At 38.1% G+C, this 19,598-nt stretch overlaps 1 protein-coding gene across 1 annotated transcript in view; it reads right to left on the bottom strand.

Annotated features, from left to right (window-relative positions):
- LOC124645864 (nephrin) overlaps window positions 1–19,598 on the bottom strand; it is a 207,641-nt gene that overhangs the window by 78,417 nt on the left and 109,626 nt on the right. Inside the window, exon 3 of the mRNA XM_047185809.1 lies at window positions 5,252–5,460. Coding sequence (XP_047041765.1) covers window positions 5,252–5,460 — 209 coding nt within the window. The remainder of the gene's footprint in view (window positions 1–5,251; window positions 5,461–19,598) is intronic.

Raw genomic sequence — 19,598 nt, 5'->3', positions numbered from 1 at the left:
GCGAAAACAGGCGACATGAAAAAGGCATTCCCCGGAGACTTCAGTGCAGACGCAAGATACCCGGAACTAACTAATTGCATTAATAGTCCATAGTATTTTTAATCCTACTGGCACAAATTTTGTGCGAAGTGGTCTATTTATGTATATAGCATCTACAGTCAGTAATCATTGACTTAAGAAACCACTCAAAGCTATAATATGGTTGTATTTTCAATCAACCGTTACTGATATAAAACTTCACCTTTTTCTTAATTCTGTGGTAATGCATACAACTCAAGTTAAATAAAATTATCAAATTTTGAAATTAGCTTGAAAGCCTTAAAACGGTATTACATCTGAAGTAGCACCTACATATAGTTCGCTGATAAATGAACTGACCGACCAATTTATTAACGTTGGGTACCTGTAACATCATCTAACTATGCAAATTAATTAAATCAAACGTAAAACAATATCAGCACGAGGGCCGGAACCAATAGCAATTAATCAGTTCAATACAACGCAGGTGATCGCTAACAGCTCCGTCCGATTAGCATCGACCTACCCACGCCGACTCCACCACATTACTGCGAGGCCCAAGCCTTTAACCCAACGGCGTAGGGTTGAGAGTGGCGCGGCCGGGTGCAGCAAGCGTGGTCATTCCGCCACGCTGCGCTGGTGGCTATTTCGGTCGGCGCCGTTTAAAGCATCAAAGCCCAATTGGGTTTTACATCGGACACAGCGGCTCGTCCAATCTAACTGTAGCCTCTAATACTGGCCTGAACGGTTGACTCCGGTCACCGAAAACCGTTGCCAGCTTTACAGCGCTTTTTATTCCAATCCCCAATTCCCAACAAAATATGTCCTTTAGCGATCAGTTTGTCAGATACAAGCTATTCATTAAATCCTCTAACAGAATTGCTCTTTCAGATTTACGTTTATTTTATCCAACAAGCTTCATTGTGCGGAGATTAAAGGGACGCTAAGAGGAAAAGTGATCAACCCGTTAAGTACGCCAGCAGCAAATTATAACGATAAGGAACGGAAATGTTTGAAATCAATTTAAACTGATAACGAAGAGTGACATAATCTGCATTGAAATTTGTTCGACACCGTTCAAAAACGACAGAGGCTAATAGAAAGACAACAGTCTGTAATCAGATCTCGACCCTCGGGATCGAGCTCTTTCGCAAAGTGATTTAAAGTTTAAAACTCAATTGTGAGACGATCGCGCTCGATAACGAATGTAACACGTTCGAGCGGCGGCGGACAAACAAGCCTGCCAAACTTGCGTGAAATGGAACCGCTCGGCCATCGCCGCGCCTCACTCACTGGGACACCGCCTCGCTGCCTCGCTGCCTCGGCGGCGCAGTGGCAGACGCCCCTAATGCCACTTCCAGCGCCCGTAACGTGCCGCCAGATCCAAGATTGCAAATGTTTGTACTACTTTATACGCGAACTACCTGTTACAAGTTGCCTGACAGTTTACCTTATTGCCTAATGTTTTATTCACGAAAACTAAGTTTGCTCGTTGGACGCCACTCTTGGTCCTTTGAAACGATTTATGTCACAGCTGAATATGATAAAGACTTTCATTTAATTTTTGAATGGGTAGAAAGGACGGTATCGCTAATAGATATCGAATAGAATCGCCAGTAAACTCGATTGTCGTAATGAAGAGCGCGGGCTGCCGTGAAGGGTCCGTTCCAATTAATGCGCGCCATATTCGACACGATTACATATACTCCGGGGAGTTCATATATTTTATGCTCATTATGTATTTGTTCAAATGAGTTCACACTCGTTACAGTTTATTACCAAAGAACGTTCACTTTGTTTTCAATAATGTTCGCATTTTGTATTGTATATGAATATGTTGGTATTCGCCTTAATTTGGTAGGATCATAGACCTGTTTACAGAAAAAGCACACATTCATCATGTCCTGCTCCCTACAGTATCACGTAGATTCTCGAAGTGGCAATGAACTGTGGGACAATCGGATAAACACGAGACATTACTTAGTTGAACGCCTTGCAGCTGCAATAACTCGCACCGCGAACTGCTATCTGCTGTCAGTGGACGCGACACCTATCGACTGGATCCACTCGAGCGATACTGCAACTATTATTAGGTTTACACAAGATTTCTAGTTATACTTAGTTTAGTTTCTTTTGTTTATTACATGTTTATAATGTGCTTAAAAACGACAAGTCTATGGGTGCTAAGTAAAGGCTCGAAAGGAGATAGGGAGCAGAAACAGACTCCTACCTGAAGAGATTGCCTCAGGTGACTTTTGCCCTGCAGCGGGTCGTAATAAGCAAAAAATAAAATGTGTCTTCCTGGGTCAGTACACTTGCTACGTAATTTTCGTTTAAAACAAAATAAATGAATTCTTTATCAGGCTAAAGTTGTGCATTGTTCTTAAAGTACATGTAAAAGTAGCAACTTTAGCTTCTAAAACTGGCCAAAAGTGTATAAAATCTACATAATTGTTTGTCAAGGGGCGCTGAGGATGTTCGGGTAAGCTGAGGGCAGAGCGTCGTTTGTGAGACGATAGCCGTTATCTGGATGGCGAGGGACAAGCCTCATCCGATTATAATTACCTAATTCCAAGCAAAAATTGTTTTCTACGCCAATATTTACGATACGCTTCAGGGCTTTATCAGAACTTTCCACGAAAATAGTTATTATTATCCTGCTCTAGTTATAAATTCAAATACATTGGTAATTCTCATTGTATAAAATCTGGGCTACGATTAGAAATTAAGTTTGATAGCGGGTTCAGCAATAAGCCTGTTTCAGTACAATATTAAGTTGATCGAGTCTAAGCCTCGGTGCTTCAATATTGCCAACTGACTTAATTAATCACCTTTTTCTTCCATTACAGCATAATCACCGAATGTCGGACTGTCAACGAAAGAGTAGGTACAGGTACATAACATTTTAGTTACGAAAAATAGTTAGGTACTTTTTATATATATACTTTAGCATGTACTATACCTATTATTATTATTAGTATAAAGTATCTACAACAATTATTTGGTAGCAGTAAATAATACAGGGTGTATGTTAACACAGTGCACGCGTGAACACAGCGGCTGACATTTTTCGCGGCACCTCTCACCTTCAGCGAGTGAGCAGCGATCGCGATCGACGATTAGCATTTACCTGGCCTTTCTTAAGGCCACTGCTGTTTACCAGCACTCTTTATCTATCGCTATTTTTCACACCCTATACATAACTACATGCTCTTATACACGAACTACAATTTGCTACACGTGTACATTATAAGCCTTCAACATAAAATGCTATCGTAATTTTAAAAAATATTCTGAAATAATCACGATGAAATGAAAACACACCGAGAATATTGGACACATTTTTATGGAAGCTTCCTGGAAGACTATCTATGTATGTATTATATCCAGTATTTTTTTAAAATTTAATCAGGATATTGTACAAATATTTCGGGAACAATCCAGGCGTCTTTAGAATAGGCGCCTTCAGGGAAAATACAAAAATAAAGAGAAGCCATTTGATACCAAGTGAAGTCGTTGAACCGCGTTGTACCTATATATGTATGTGTGTATGTATGTACATCACTTCGTCCTGGATTGTATAACTGTAATACTTTAGATATCATTGATGGAAAAACAAATGCTGAATTGACTACGAATCTACATGTATGAATAGTATAATTAAACTTTTTGAGAATGAGTCAGACACTATTTTAATGCTTGCGTAACGTGAAAGTACTTATTACGGTCAAGGTAGGTTTTTGCATTCCATTTCATATTCGAGTAAAATATTGGGAAATTGAAAATGAAGTCATTAACAGAACTCAAAAATTCGAATGTAAGAGAAAAACATGAGCGTGCTTATTATCGAACATGTACATTTCATACGTCGAAAATACATTACTGAAATGAACTGTCGCACGTAAAAACAAACACAATATGGACGTCGATCATACTCTCTGATTTTGATCAACTTCGTTCGCCGAATTTCAGTAAACATGTTTGTCAACGTTTAAATGAGTAAACTCTGCGCCTCGATTGGAAAAGTCGGTGTCACACATCGAAACTGTTGAGTGACGAGCGCTCTAATAGAATTAATAAATCGATTTAATTAACAGCGATGATGAAGCATCCTCGAACGCTGCGAACATTGATTGAACATTCCACAAGTTTGTCGACACTCGATTATTCGCCGCGTCTTGGAGTTGTGCAAAAAGTTATGAAGCTCACCGCCGCCGCCGTGCCGTCACAGACGCTCTACGTTGACAATCGCGTTCCAAATTCGCAATTCAAATTATGATGTCGCCACCAGACATCACGTTCTTTACGTTGCGTTGACTGCGCGCCTTACAGAAAACATTCCGTGATTTATTTTTGAGCGTTTTCAGTTAAACAATACATACACATAATGTCATCCGTTTGTCCATCAGCCTATCGGTCTGTCACAGCCTTTTACATATTTGAACAGAATCAAAATAATAAAGAATTATTCCCCGACCTGTTAGATGACTATTTATTTTTATTATTTTATATATTTGTAAATCTAAATATTATACCGAATTGATAATAACGAAAGGTGTCTGACTGCGACTGAGAGGTAGGCATTTACTGAAAGGAAGTCATTCAAGCAATAAGTTAACTGGGACAAGCACTAGAGCCATCAATAAGCTCACATACAGTGAAGCAGACTCGGATCATTAGAGTATCAGGCGTTATTCAGTGCTGGTGGCAATAAAGCCGCAGCAAGTGCGCCATAAGTCAGCCTCCTCAGGCTCAGCGCTGCACGGCTGCGGAACAATAGGTCGCGCGCACATTCCCGCGGCGCAGCGCTGCAGCAGCCGGCCGGTACAATCAAGCGGCACGGATACGTATGGGCAAACAACATCGCTTAATTGATGACGGCTGATTAATTGTTTGTGTTGATGTCCGTGAGGGATGGAGCTTCATTACACTCTGTTTACTTACGGTGAGCCTCTTCAGTTTAGCTTTATAACGTCCCGGGGCTGCTCTGGTTCGACATATATTGCGGACAAATGAGTACCCCTAATGATTGAAGCGATTTTCAATTTAAAAAAATATTGACTTTGTTGAAAAACCCCGACTTAGCTACTAATCAAGTAATTTTTTTCCGTATTACAATATGCAATTAACCTTTTGATTACTTCAACTTTTAACGTACTCGACAGTAAGCAAATCTTTCAAACCCAAAAATCGTGACATCCGGCTAAGTGTAGAGTAAACAACAGCGACTGACCTACGACGGTGAGGTTATATCTGAAGCTGGTGGTCTGCGTGTTGCGGAAGTCGACGCGGCAGCGGTACACGCCCTCGTCGCGTCGCTTGACGTCGCGCACGAGCAGGGCCGCCGGCGCGGGCGACGTGGCGAAGTGCGCGCGCGGCCCGAACACCTCCGGCGCCGACCAGTGCCGCGCCTCCGACAGGTGCTTGCCGCGGACGTCGAAGCTGCAACAACAACACAACATCGTCAAATAAAACCAACGTCAAAGGGCTTCTAAAAATACATGTTCATGAAATACTATGGCTTAAACTGTAGTAGAGTATTCTGCAATGTAGCTTAGTGTAGTGTTGCGTAGTTCTTACAGAAGAAAAGCACAGGGTTACACAATGCTTGTACATTCTGCATATTTTATAGCGCGTAGGTTTACGAACTTGAGAGTAATCTTTTAGAAACTTTCACAATAGACCATACGTTAGTAGACCTACATAATAGTGAACTACCCACACAGTTATCAATCCTTCAATAACATACAATCAGAGCTCAAATCTAATACGTTCGCATTGAAAGGCGGCACACGCGGCCGTGTGCTGGCGCGTACAATGGCCATCAATAAAGTTTTCGAGACGCGGCGCCTCGTCACGCGGTATCTGCGACAGCGACGCGTGAGATAACAAGTGATGTATCGATGACGGACAACTGGCGGCGACCGACGTGCGCCACAGTGCCGGACCCACACTTCTTTCTTGCGAGATTGAGGGGTACTGAAAGAAATTCTCGGACACAATCATGCGGGTTAAATGATCTGAAGCTAAAAGTCTAACTGAATTAATGTGACGTAGATAAGTCTCTCTACCACCAAATTAAAGTTTTAATATTTTCGATAGCTTTACCATAGCTTTGCATCAAGGCAGCGTTATTCGCGCCTCGTGGCAGGACGTTGCGGTCGACGCTCGCGGTTTGCGGAGCGCCTGCCGCTGACAAAAATATTCGCAATTTTTCGCTCGACGAGAAAACAAAAGTAACTGGCTTTCGTTCCAGCCGTATTGATACGATGCCAGGATATTGGGATTTTTACGAGTCGCCTAGATTTTAAGGTCTCCCACAGGCTAGATAAGAAAGTCTTTGTTTGCTTCCCAATCATAACACAACGTTGTGCTAGTGATTTTTAGTTAGAGAAACCAGATCTATGCTTTAAAAGAATATTGACTTAGATATATTTTTATGTTATGTGTAGCAAGTAGCTAAATCTATAAAGTCTTTTTTACAAGTTGAATATTTTTATCGAAAAGAATTTTAGAGGAAGCCAGACTTTTTCTAGGTGTGTTTGTCAACAAAAGTGGTATGCAAATGTTTTAATATTCCGCTCCAGATAACCTATCCGAATGTGGAGCCCCGCTGTGGGATGGACCGTTTTATTGGCTGGTATAACCGCCGCCGGATTAAACCATGCATCGCTAGGTTTGCACCCGGCGGGCCGCACTCTCGGGCCGCGCGCGACCCACTGGACCCCATGCATTTTTATCAAGTGCCAAGTAGAACGTTGGCGTTAAGTGGAGTTATATTTTACTTAGGTGTTATAGAGCTGTGAGTTAGCTTTTGATGGTAACAATTTCACGATTGGATATACGTAAGTATATTTTAAAACGACGTGAACAGTAGAACTGTGTGTCATAAAATTAGGTGTACAAATTGATATTTATATAGTAGGCAAGGTTTTGCTATAGTTAAGCATCGTACTTATACGAGCTAAGAGTCTCTTTATGGCCTTCATTATCTTTAATTACCAGTGGAACTGTGTACTCGCGATAAAACGGCTTATCCTATTTCGATGTCGGGTAAGCGGATAAATTGACATGGACGGTCTGTGGTTTACTCAAGTGTGTAAAAATATGTCTCAAAACGCAGGTGGAACCAATGAAACCTGCTAGTTCTCAATAAAATATGTCTCAAAACGCAGGTGGAACCAATGAAACCTGCTAGTTCTCAATAAAATATGTCTCAAAACGCAGGTGGAACCAATGAAACCTGCTAGTTCTCAATAAAATATGTCTCAAAACGCAGGTGGAACCAATGAAACCTGCTAGTTCTCAATAAAATATGTCTCAAAACGCAGGTGGAACCAATGAACCCTGCTAGTTCTCAATAAAATATGTCTCAAAACGCAGGTGGAACCAATGAAACCTGCTAGTTCTCAATAAAAGCATTTGCAAGATTCCAAAACAGGAAACTCAAGACTAATTGTAATAAATTGCTGGTTCTTAGCTCTGAGCCTTTTGAATTACGTTAATAAAACCTTTTTGAGATAAATTTAATTCTTAACAAACTCGTTTTATTCTTTTCTTGAGGTTGTCACAAGAAGGTAGCCATGACCCAAAAATAAATATTATTAATATTAAGGACCATTTAGGAAAGCATATTCATATTATTTATGACGTAATATGAGATTAGGTATGAATTGACCTATGTTTTAAGGTAACAAGCATACTATACATTAAACGTTTTTGCTGAATTGCACCTAACCTCCCCACTCAGAGACATTTAATGATTACTTAAGTCACTCCTTAGTGACGGAATGTCATACAAATCCTCCACTAAGGAATGGCTTAAGTAACCATTAAATGACTCTGAGTGGGGAGGTATTCAGATCTTAATAAAGTTAATAAAATAAATCAATATTAGTTTTAAATATTTTCACTTAGTTATTAGGCCATACAAAAACTAAGGTCAAATCATCTAAAAGTTAAATCTTGGACTTTAGGAAAATACATAGTCCGTAGGTAGCACTGGTAACAGGTGCGTAAATAATATAATAAATGCAGGTAACGTTACACAATTTATTTGTGAAAATGGCTAGTTGTTATGACTTTACATACGCTTTAGTTTCTCCCGAAATTATGGCCACTATTTCGAATTTTACCCTATTGTAAATAAATGCCAAAATTGTCTATCTACATCTATGTGAAGTGATATTTGAATGTCAACTCTGTTCGTATGGTAATTGGATAAAAATTCGTTTGAGTGTAGCATCCCGAGGCTTGTATTGTATCGGGTCCGGTGGGCACATTATGCTCGCGAACATTAGAATAAACAGGGCTGTATTAAGTGTCGGCAGCGGCCATTAATCATACCAAACCTCACATGCTCCATGATTTTAATGTGTAACCGCTTACGTGGAAAATTCAAAAGGGAACCAGAATATATAAAAATGTAACGAGAGACTTTATTTATACGCTGAAATGTTATACATTTACCATTTCGGTTATTATTTCAGTATTCAAATTGTTGCTCATATTTTTAATGTTTTTGATTGTGGGTAATTAATGTTTCACATTAAGTGGTTAATTATTACACGTGAGGAAATAATTGTCGACTAGCTAATTAAGTAATTATAATAGGTAAACCACTTTGTCCGGATGTAACTTCCGTCTACGAAAATAAATACACGGTGAAAGAACTTTCATTGGCATCGACACACACATTAATATGACTACTTAATTAAGCTCATTAACAGCCGGCTGCTTAACACTCAGATACATTTCCATTCATTGATTGCAGGAACGGCGAGATTGGCAATTCACAAATTATTTCATTTCGACGGAAAAAAACTCAACATTTTTTTATTCAGTGTAGCTGTTCGTAATGAAATATACTGCATCATTAGTCCAATAACTGTCCAAAATTGTATTACCTACTCAGTACCAAAACTTTTTAGGTCATAATTTTTAGTAAAATGCATACACTAGGGATGGATTAAAAGGAGCAATCCTTAAACTGTGCTAATCAGTACACAGGTCGGTCCTGAAGTGAAGCATTTGGCAGTAGCTGCTCATCGCGTATTCATCGCGGCGCAGCTGACGTGCAGTGGCGCTTTGTCAGCCGCGCCATTCAACTCGCCATTCTGACGTGGCGCAGACCATCCTCCCACCAGTTACACATTGTTCCGACGTGTCGAACCGTCAACAGAACCGTCAAGTCTTGCTGTTTTTTTAAACAGTTCTTTATTTAAAATAGAAACAGTCCTATTTAAAATGTCGAGAGTTTCATATAGGACGAGTAACAAAGACATGTTGTGCAAGATGCATTTATCCGCAGTGTGTTGTGGCATGATTAAAGCAGGCAATTTACCTTGTGCGCAATGTGCGCGCTAAGTCAGCCGTCAGCGAGACTCGCGGTTGTAGTGCGCTTACTCAACTATTTTAAGTGCAGTGTTAATGACTTGAGAAGCGTTTATTTATAAAATGTCAGCGTATAAAATATGACATACTACAAACATCACAACGGGGTGCCTACAACTTTTTATACGGCTTTGTATATCTATAAAAATCAACCACAAACTTGGGTAATATTTTTACGCCCTCTCACGTCAAAATATTGTAGTACGCGGTTCTCGCATGTGAGGACGCGACTGTTTTATACGTTGAACACAACGCCGTGCAATTTCATACAGGATTTATTATGAAAAAAGAATGTTACAGCAACTTTACAGAAACATTGTGTTCGTAGCTTCCTTCACATAAAGTTTATCCTGACAATGTGAGTGTAATCAAATCAGAGTACAGCTCTAACCTCGTTTCCTGTTCCTAGTTCTTGTACCACAATCATTTCACTTGTATTTATTTCAAGCCTCATAAAGCCTTGTATATGAAATTACAATATTATATGCCAGCAAATAAAAATAGAAAATCGAAAACCATACAACGTTATTTTACATACGTGTACTTTTTAAAATACACACATTCATAAACCGCCACTTTACTTGTACATACATAAATCGGCTCGGCCACAATAGGTTGAAATACCGTCACCTACCGTAAACACGCGGCCTGTGTCCGCAGCGGAACTCGCCGGGCAATAATGTAGCGAGTTGTATGAATGGCCGCCACCGACTACTTACACGACGCAAAATGCCACGCTTAGCTATCACAGCCTACACCTAGATATTTACGAGTGACGCTCGATAACACTTTACTGCTTATAAAAACAAATCTATAGTGCTTGTACAATAATTCGTTTTGTTATGTTGTTGTTTTTTAATATGTTTTCGTACAAAGCTCTTGCTTTACCATTCCGCATGTCAATAACCCTTATTAAGTTGGCTTAACTGGTGTGTTGAGTAACGTCTTAAAACATCGTCAGAGGTTACAACATTGATGCTAATTGAAGACATCATAAGCTTATTTATATCTAAAAATCTTCACCATAAATCATTATCTGATGCTACATCAAAACGGTTTTCGTCCAAAAAGTCTTCACTTGAGAATTTTCATTTACGTTTATCAGGCAATCGGCTTAGAGCTGCTCCGTCGATTCTCTGAATAATAACGATATAATATCTACATCATCTTGGGAAGCTGCGCCGCTGGCTAATACTCGCTTCGGCCACTTATTAATTGAAAAGTTTGCTTAGTTCAGTACCTTTATAACATTAGCATCTCTGTTTATAAGCTGGAGTTGGTAACCTAATATACTTTTCAATTAAATAACATCGACATTTGCTCTATTGACTACATCACTAGACATCATCAATTATTTCGCCTACAGAGGTCGTCGTACCTGTCTCCATTATTAGTCATGATTATACCTACTCTTGATGAGAATATGATTTCGATTTGATTATTGTAATCCCACACGTATCTGCTAAGGTCCACATAAATGTTATTTACAAAGGTACTGAATTAGAAACCTATTAAGTGCTTGTAAAATTATCACCTCCTTCTGTAAAAATGTGAAACTCTCTTCTACACTTCAATTACACTACAACATTTGCAGACGCGGAATAAGAAATATTCATACGTCAATCAGTCAGATATATAAACGACTGTCTGTTGTTCTTCATATTCATATAGTTTATCAAATATGGAGGCGGTGTCACACTCGTAGTTAGACGCTCTCGTTGAATTGCAAATTTAAACACTGCGCCGAGGCCTACCGACTCTTAGGACAAACGTATGCGTCACTACTGCTTACCTTTATCTTTACATTTATTTTTTTGGAATTCTTCTTCATATTCTTTTGATATGTATTCTGAAACATCGTAAATAATGCGAGCGTCTGATGAAGCCAAGAATAAATGTTTGTTCGGCAGTAAACTTGAGGGCTGACAATGTTTGTCTATGGTCTGAAGAAAGAATGTTGTGTGTCATGTTACGACCATATGAGAGAAGTCGTAAATGCCTTGAATCTCGTCACATGATAGCCGCATGCAGGTCTTAACTCTCATAATATGTGGTCCTCGTTATTATGTTGTTTTTGATTGTATGAATTTTCTACATCATATTTAGCACATTCTTATTTGGGAACTTCTAATAATCATTAATTTTTCAACTTTTTTTTATATACACAAGTCAATATATGTACACACATATGTTATTATATAATTGATAAAATTGTTTAGATATTAATGTTTTTACATGTTGGTATATTTTTTAATTGCTTACAAATTGCTAGTATTTTATATAATAGTCCAGTATTTTCTATAAGCTAACATGGTATCTTAATAAATAATATTTAACCATTAAAGCTTGTATTAGCATACTTGATCAATATAATACTGCAGGCCTTTAGTTCCTTAGTTCCAGAATCTAAAGGTATAGGTAAGTAAAGTAATTATAGCTACTTATATTGGTTTTATGCATCAGAAGCTTTCTTGAGATTGATGAAACTATTACGATAGTGTATGTATATATATTTACTATAATAATGCTTGTGTATTGTACACGTGCGTGTGTAAACATGACGTACTCGCAGTATGTGACAACACGTTATGTTAGCAGACAATGGCGCAAATTGTGCCGACAATCACTGTTACTTATTGTTATAGCAACTGTGCTTGTTTGTGTTGCTGATTCATTAATGCCATGAGACTACATTATTTACTATCCATATATCATAAATAGGTTCAAAAGGAGAAAACTTGACAATGTTTTTGGCTAGTTTCCTACATTCCCGAATTAGAAATCGAACTCCAGACCACATATTCCGCAGTAGATATTCACTTCACAAGTCGTACGACCCAGTAGCGGAATTAAGAACTTGTGTACGACACCAACTTCAACTCTACAGGTAATTACAACTTTTACACATTAAGCAACTTATAACGGTAATTAAGTGCACATAACAAAACTAATTAGCAATATTCGACATGGCGCTAATACTGGGTAAACAGCTAAACTAGATACAACGTGTGTTTACCCTCGTGATTGAGCAATAAACTACGCACACATTATGTAAGCCGCGCATATCATTTGCCTTAAGTACTAAATGTATACGGTTTTAGGGAACACCTATTGGTTTATAGGCGAAGTGTTTAATATTAAAATTAATTAATCAGAGCTTAAAGGGGATGAGACGAGCGCTCATCACTTATTCATGAACAATTTATTTATATACGTTGCTGTTAACGACTTTGCTCGCGTCAGTAATGTAGGCATTAGAAATTATCTAGTCTTAGATTTTGAGACACTCAAGTTCACGGTGAAAAGTCGTCGATAATTAATTTTCTTTCATTAACTAAATTATTGTATAAGCAATTTAAAGGAATATAAACGTTAAACATACTTTACAGTGTTTTAATATCATCAGAAAATACATTTCATATTTTAAGTTTTTATGCATTTATCACACTGCAAAAAATCTTGAAGAAAAATAGTGTTATTTTTTACAGAGCTATTTACTTAAAACAGTTATTTATGTGTGTCGTTATCGTGACATGTAACCGTTTGTAACGTTACTCGTTACATGGTATTAGTGCGAGCTATCTGAATGTTCACACTATAAATCAAGAATCAATCATTTTCACAATGGACTATTATTGTAGTCTGCATTTTACATACGATTGATGGCTTTTAGTTCATTGTAAAGTGTAATGTTTAGTGTCATGGAATGGATTGAATTAATGGAGGTTAACTAATTACAGCAGTGTTCTATGTATAGTCTAAAAATAATAACATATTGTACTTTCGAAAGCAAAAACCCACCGGTGTGCTACACAACTAGCTCTAGCAACAATTCGCTACCTACCTGCGCGAATGTGCGGACAGCTTACTCACACCTATACGTACACATTTTTCATTTGTTAATGAAGGTGGAATCTCACCATAAGGTGCATGGGCCAATTTTCAGCATCGAGATCAGTGAGGGCATCCCATGGCGTCAAGTGTCGCCGTCACCTGTCCCGGCGCGTCCCGCTCGCTCTTGGCACATTACTAACACGACACGAACAAACGACCCTCAGATATGGATGATAATGCGAGCCACTGTTACTCACGTGCTTCGGAAGACTGCCGTGGATATTAATGCTTTCATTTGTAACTGAGCTGGTGCAGACGACTTCAAATTCAAGTTTAACATGTCACTGTATGTAAAGGTTATTGTTTTAAAAAATAACTGTGTGTAAAAACATGAGGTAGACCCAAGTCAGTTGATCATCATCTACCTATCCTTATCCCAACCATGTTCACTCAAACACTAACCGGATGCAGCTGTGTACCAGTTTTACAAGACTGAATATCTGACTTCCTCAACTTGGGCAACCCAACGCAACGCCCTAGGTAACACTGATTGTCAGACTGGCTTCTGACTACCCGTAACGACAACCAAAGATCTTCAAATGACAACCAAAGCCAGTTCGGGAAAAAATAAATAAAGTAGAAATCTCACAAACCGTTGTAAATATAATAGGTACTAGGTATGTAGCTATAGTTATTATAGTTAATTGAAATTTCGATAATGTACAAAGCGTAATGAATTCCACGAAATGCCTGAGGAGACCCTAGTTTCCTTTGAACGTAATTATTATTTCGTAATACTTAAGAATTCGATTCTGATCCGATTACAATTCGACAGAAATTACAATTATTGCGAATTTCAGGTGGCCTAAGTAAGAACCTATGTACTTGTAATGGGATATTGTCCATACATTTAACTGCATGCTAATACCAATAATTTTTTTTTTTTTTTTTAAAGCTTGTATATCTTTCCTACAATAATAATGTATCTATTGCTAGGACGGAATTCTTACAAAGGTATGGAATATTTTGGGGTATTTTGTAAAGATAAGCTTGCCTGTCACACCAACAAAATTATGTATGGTTTCTTGTAGCTAAGCTTTCTTAATTTATCTTACAGAAGATGGATATTGGTGTTAAGAGGCTGAGACTCATGGCACAACTTTACGACATGTCAACACATAACTTTCATGTGCAATGAATTATGAACGCGCTGTTGTACCCGGTGAACTTGCATGCCACAACACACGGGTAAAATATACACGAGGCAATCATTATGCAAGAATATAGCCTCTATATACCCGTACATTTTGGCGTGGCTGCTATAGTATTACATACCATCATAATACAAGGTGTTGATTTGCATTTGTGCCATACTTCAGGAGGAGGACATAAAATACGTAAATAATCGATTGGAATTACAGTTAACGGGAAATAGTTAATATGCGCTGCTTTTTATGTCATTGTAATGTCATAGTATTTCAGAAATAATCCAATTTTATGAATGAAATTCATGAGTGATCGTTGCGAATGCTTTGTGTTTGCGTTTGTGTGAGGGCGCAGCACAGTTTTGAGGCCAGTAACACACGCGCCAAGTTTGAAAACGGGTAGGTGGCATTGACGAATTTCCGAAAAAAAATTAAAATCAAAAATTTTCGTGCCAATTTTTTTGTTAATTTGGGTTGAGAATCATTAGTATTATTACGTCCTTGACTATGGCACGGATGCAAAACAACAGCTTGTATAATGGGGCTATTGCCGTCCATGGATAAACATATTCATGACACAAAGAGAGGCAAATATCTGAGTCTAAGCGAGTTCTTGTCCTAACTAGCTCCCTATATGAATAAATTAATATATGAAACATTACGGTACACAAAATGATAATTATAAGTCATATATTCGTAGTTGCGCAAGTTTAGGAGCGGCGGACACACGCCACACACAGGACCGCGCGCGGCGCACACAGCGTCACCGCATGATTCATTGCTTCCGACGCCCGCTACATTTGCTTACAAACTCCTTTTAATATGTTAATTGATATTTACATAAATATTAATGTTTGTTTGTGAGTGGTGCATGTATCATGCTGTACTTAGATTACGTAGTGAAACAATGGCGGCTCAGTTTGTGTCGCGGTTGTGTTACATGATTAGTGACTCGTATTATGTTACCTATGAGTAACTTGTACGCAAGGCTTACGACAACATAATCTGGGGTTGTGAGAACAAAGTTAAAGGTCTTAAAATAAATTAAAAGCTTTTATATTCTATGTTAAGAGTTTATACGATCAATAGAATAAGTTCGAAAAAACCTTTTTTATATAGTCTTTAATATAGTAGTTAAGTATTTGATAATCTATATTTGGGAATTAAAAATCCTTCCGTAGTTTTCGCTATAACATTTTAATGTTACAATTTTTATTGTGCTAAATTGAAATTATGTGATTAACTTTTACGTTCAGATATCCACTGACACATTTTAAGTTTGTCTGTGTTTAGAGTTTGCTGTGAAGAAATTATTTTAGCATACTGCATGTTATACATATATGTTATACAAATGAGTGGCACATTTCCTAAGTGGATTACTTAACCAGTAACGACAAGTAAATAAACTGGCGTAAGTGCAGCGGGCTCCGCGCGGGCGGCATCGCTTGCTAAATTATATATGTGTGTGTGCGGTGACGGACGACGGACATCGACGGTTCCTTGACGTCTCTGTTCGCTGTGGCCTCTTGGAGCACGCAATGGATGTTAATGTTTTTATTAAGTTTTCTTGATGATACCGTGCTAATAGTAAACAGATGTGTTTAAATGCACAATACACGTATTGGCACGTGAATCCATTCTAGGGGATGCTATCTCTTGAATAAAAAAATCGAACTAATTCTTTATAATTCGCCTGAAGTTGACACAGCTTTATTACTTGGAATTAATACAAAGTTTAGTATGATACTCCTCGCTATCATGTTAAACACAACCAATAATATCATACTGAAAGTTTCGAAGTGATATTAATGTTCTGTTTGCAGTTATAATGCCTACACCACATTAATATAAAACAGAAATAGCACTGAATGTCTATTAAAATTCCATTAAACCCTTTTACGCACGTACATACATTGGTGAAACTACATGACAAACGTGCCATTATTCACATACACGTTAAATTGTGGAATAAGTTCGTACACAAATACCGGAGTTCTGGCAAATGTGCGCATAATTGTGCAATACTGCGCTGTCAATACTCTGACGCACAAAATTGCACTAATATGACAACCGACTGACGTTTGAATTCTATGGTGACGTAATACACACGTGTCACATTGACTCCGCTAGTTCTCCGCTCGATGCGCCTCGATGTGGACGTGTGCAAGTGATTGTTATATTTTTGCTTTAAATTCAAGTAATTAAATTTGTGATTGGTGGATATTGTCAAATCGTATTCCTTGTCTAGCTTGTGGAGTTTTTATGGACGGACTCCTCCCAGTGGGTGTGACTAGAGTGAGACGGCTCGTGTTTCGGTGTTTTGGATTTGAAGAGCGAAACTGTTGTGTCGGGTCAGAGTGCCGTGATTTGATCCTTGGCCCTGGGTATCGGCGGTCGGGTGTTGTGCGCACTGAGCCAGATGAACACGTAGCGCGCGGCGCGAATTACGGGTCTGTGTGTTGCGAGCGGCTACGAGTGCTACGACGGGCTACGACCTCACCACGCCCCCTTGCTACGCGTAGCAACCAGCTAAGCGCCTATAACTTTCTGTGGAGCAACAAATTGCGCCTGCGCAACTAATAAGAAATTAATCCTAGGCGCTTGCAGGAACTGAAGTCATAAGATGTCAAAAATTACTCGTACGCCCCCGCCGACTCCAAAGCCTCAGCTGATGCACACACATTCGAAATCGGATCCAGACTTGCCATCTGCGATGGAAGAAACTGCCGAGCAGAGTCGAAATGTTACATCACGACATAAACGCCCTCGTATTTCCGGTTCTCCATCAGATGAACATGATCCTTCTAAGGCATTTTTGACCAACTTTAAAAATGAGTTAATGGTAATGCTTGAAGACTGGAAGCTGGAGCAACAAAAAACCCTATCTCAGTTGGTTACCGATGTCGCCCACTTAAAACTACAATGTTCCAATATACAACATACCAATAATGAAATAGAGAAAAAGATTGTATCGTTAAATCAAGATTACGAGGAAGCTTTGGCCAAGGTATCTCAACTTGAAGAGTCACAAAAAGAAAATAGTAATTGCATTAGCAATCTTGAAAAGCAAATTCAAGAACTTCAACTTAAGTGTCGATCATCAGTAATTGAAATTAGAAACGTACCAGTAATACCAAATGAAAAAATAAACGACCTTCTTCAGATTGCCTCGCGCTTGGGACAGACTATCCAAATGGATCTTTCTAGCGACAAAATCCGTGATATTTATCGGTTGCCTGGAAAACCTGGCCTCACCCGCTCTATACTAGTTGAATTTTCAACGGTATATTTCAAAAATAACTTTTTAAGTGCAGTGCGCACTTACAACAAAGAGCGCAATATCAAGGATAAGTTAAACACAGAGAATATTGGCATTGCTGGAGAACGCAAACCAATCTACGTTGATGAACATCTCTCCCCAACTACAAAGAGACTTTTCTACCTTGCTCGAGACTTCGCGAAACGCAACAGTTATGATTTCTGCTGGATATCAAATGGAAAAATCCTAATACGCAAAAGTTGTGATACAAAGGAAGTTCACTTCGTGAAGACAGAACAGTGTTTGTTGAAATTGGAATCCAAGCAATGACTATTCTTCTCGAATTTAAACTCGAATATTAGCGTCAGTAGTGATCAGTATAGTTTTTTAGTTTTTAGTTTTTTATTTTTCGGCAATAAGTTTCTTTTCTATAATAAGTTTTTTGAAAATATAATTTTTAAATGTTCCTGTAACTTATACATCCTTAAAAAACAAGTTCAAACATGTAAAATTCTACGTAACTTTAGCCAATTTCACTTTGAAACCGTAATAACCATATATTGTTATAGTGAGATATGTAACGTGACTGACATTTCCGTGTATATTGAACTGCAACGTAAACCTATAGTATTGCTTAATCATTTAAATTGCATCATTCTTTATTATCGCTTAAGGCAGGTTTCGTTGCTCTCTAAAAATAACGAATACATCAAAAATGACTGATAACATAAATACTATAGCTAATGACATTGATGACTTCAAAGTAGCAAACTCCCACATTTGTTCACCAAATGAATGTTCTGAGCTCGTCGAAAATCCTAATACTACTTTAAAAATTATACATATTAATATAAGGAGCATCAATAAGAATTTTGATCAATTTGTGTGTATGCTATCTATGATAAATTTTAATTTCGATATTATAATCCTTTCAGAATGCTGGTTAAGAGGGGTGGCTTCACCACCTCATCTTGTTAATTACTCTTTTCATGCTTCAACGAATCACTTAATACAAAACGATGGTGTTGTGATATATGTAAGAAACGGACTTGAATACTCAATATCTGAACCATCTTTTCGGGATGCAAATTGTCTAATATGTACTGTGGGTAATACTGCAATCGTGGGTCTCTATCGGTCACCATCTTATTCGGACCTAAGCAACTTTTATGACAGTTTAGAAACGGTGATGTGTACTCTGAAATCATTTAAAAACGTGGCCATGATTGGGGATCTCAATGTTGACATTAAGGAAAACAACAATGTTGATCGAAACTCTAGTGAATACCTTTTATTTACAGCATCTTTAGGATTGCTACCAGCACATGTGTTTCCCACTAGGCTTGGTAATTGTCTCGATCACATTTTAATAAAGACGGACACAACTGTAAATACAATAGTACTTGAGACCCATATCACAGACCATTTACCTGTCATTCTATGTCTGAGGTATCACAATAAAATGTACAATAATGCTCAAAAATTTATAACGCGTTTAGACTATGCTTCTATTAAGGAAGATATTGACAAATATGATTTCAATTCGATCATGAATGAAACTGATGCAAACAAAGCTGCTGATAAATTGATTTTGGACATTCAAAATGTGGTTTCTAAGTACACAACACAGAAAAAAACCAGTAGGCGCGCGCGCATTTTGAAACCATGGATCACTGAAGGAATGCTTCGTTGTATCAGAAACCGAGATAAAATGCATCTTAATGTTAAAAAAAATATCAATAACAGCATTCTTCTCATCACATATAAAAGATACCGCAATTATTGTAATACCCTTCTTAGAAAATTAAAACGTGAGTATGAAAAAAATCAATTCTGTAAAGCTCAGAATAATCCAAAAGCAATGTGGGACGTTATAAATTCTATCTCAG

This window comes from Helicoverpa zea, chromosome 3 (assembly GCF_022581195.2).
Source record: "Helicoverpa zea isolate HzStark_Cry1AcR chromosome 3, ilHelZeax1.1, whole genome shotgun sequence".
In the NCBI taxonomy this organism is placed as follows: domain Eukaryota; kingdom Metazoa; phylum Arthropoda; class Insecta; order Lepidoptera; family Noctuidae; genus Helicoverpa; species Helicoverpa zea.
Note: the sequence above shows the minus strand (reverse complement) of the source record. Positions and strands in the feature narration are given on the sequence as shown.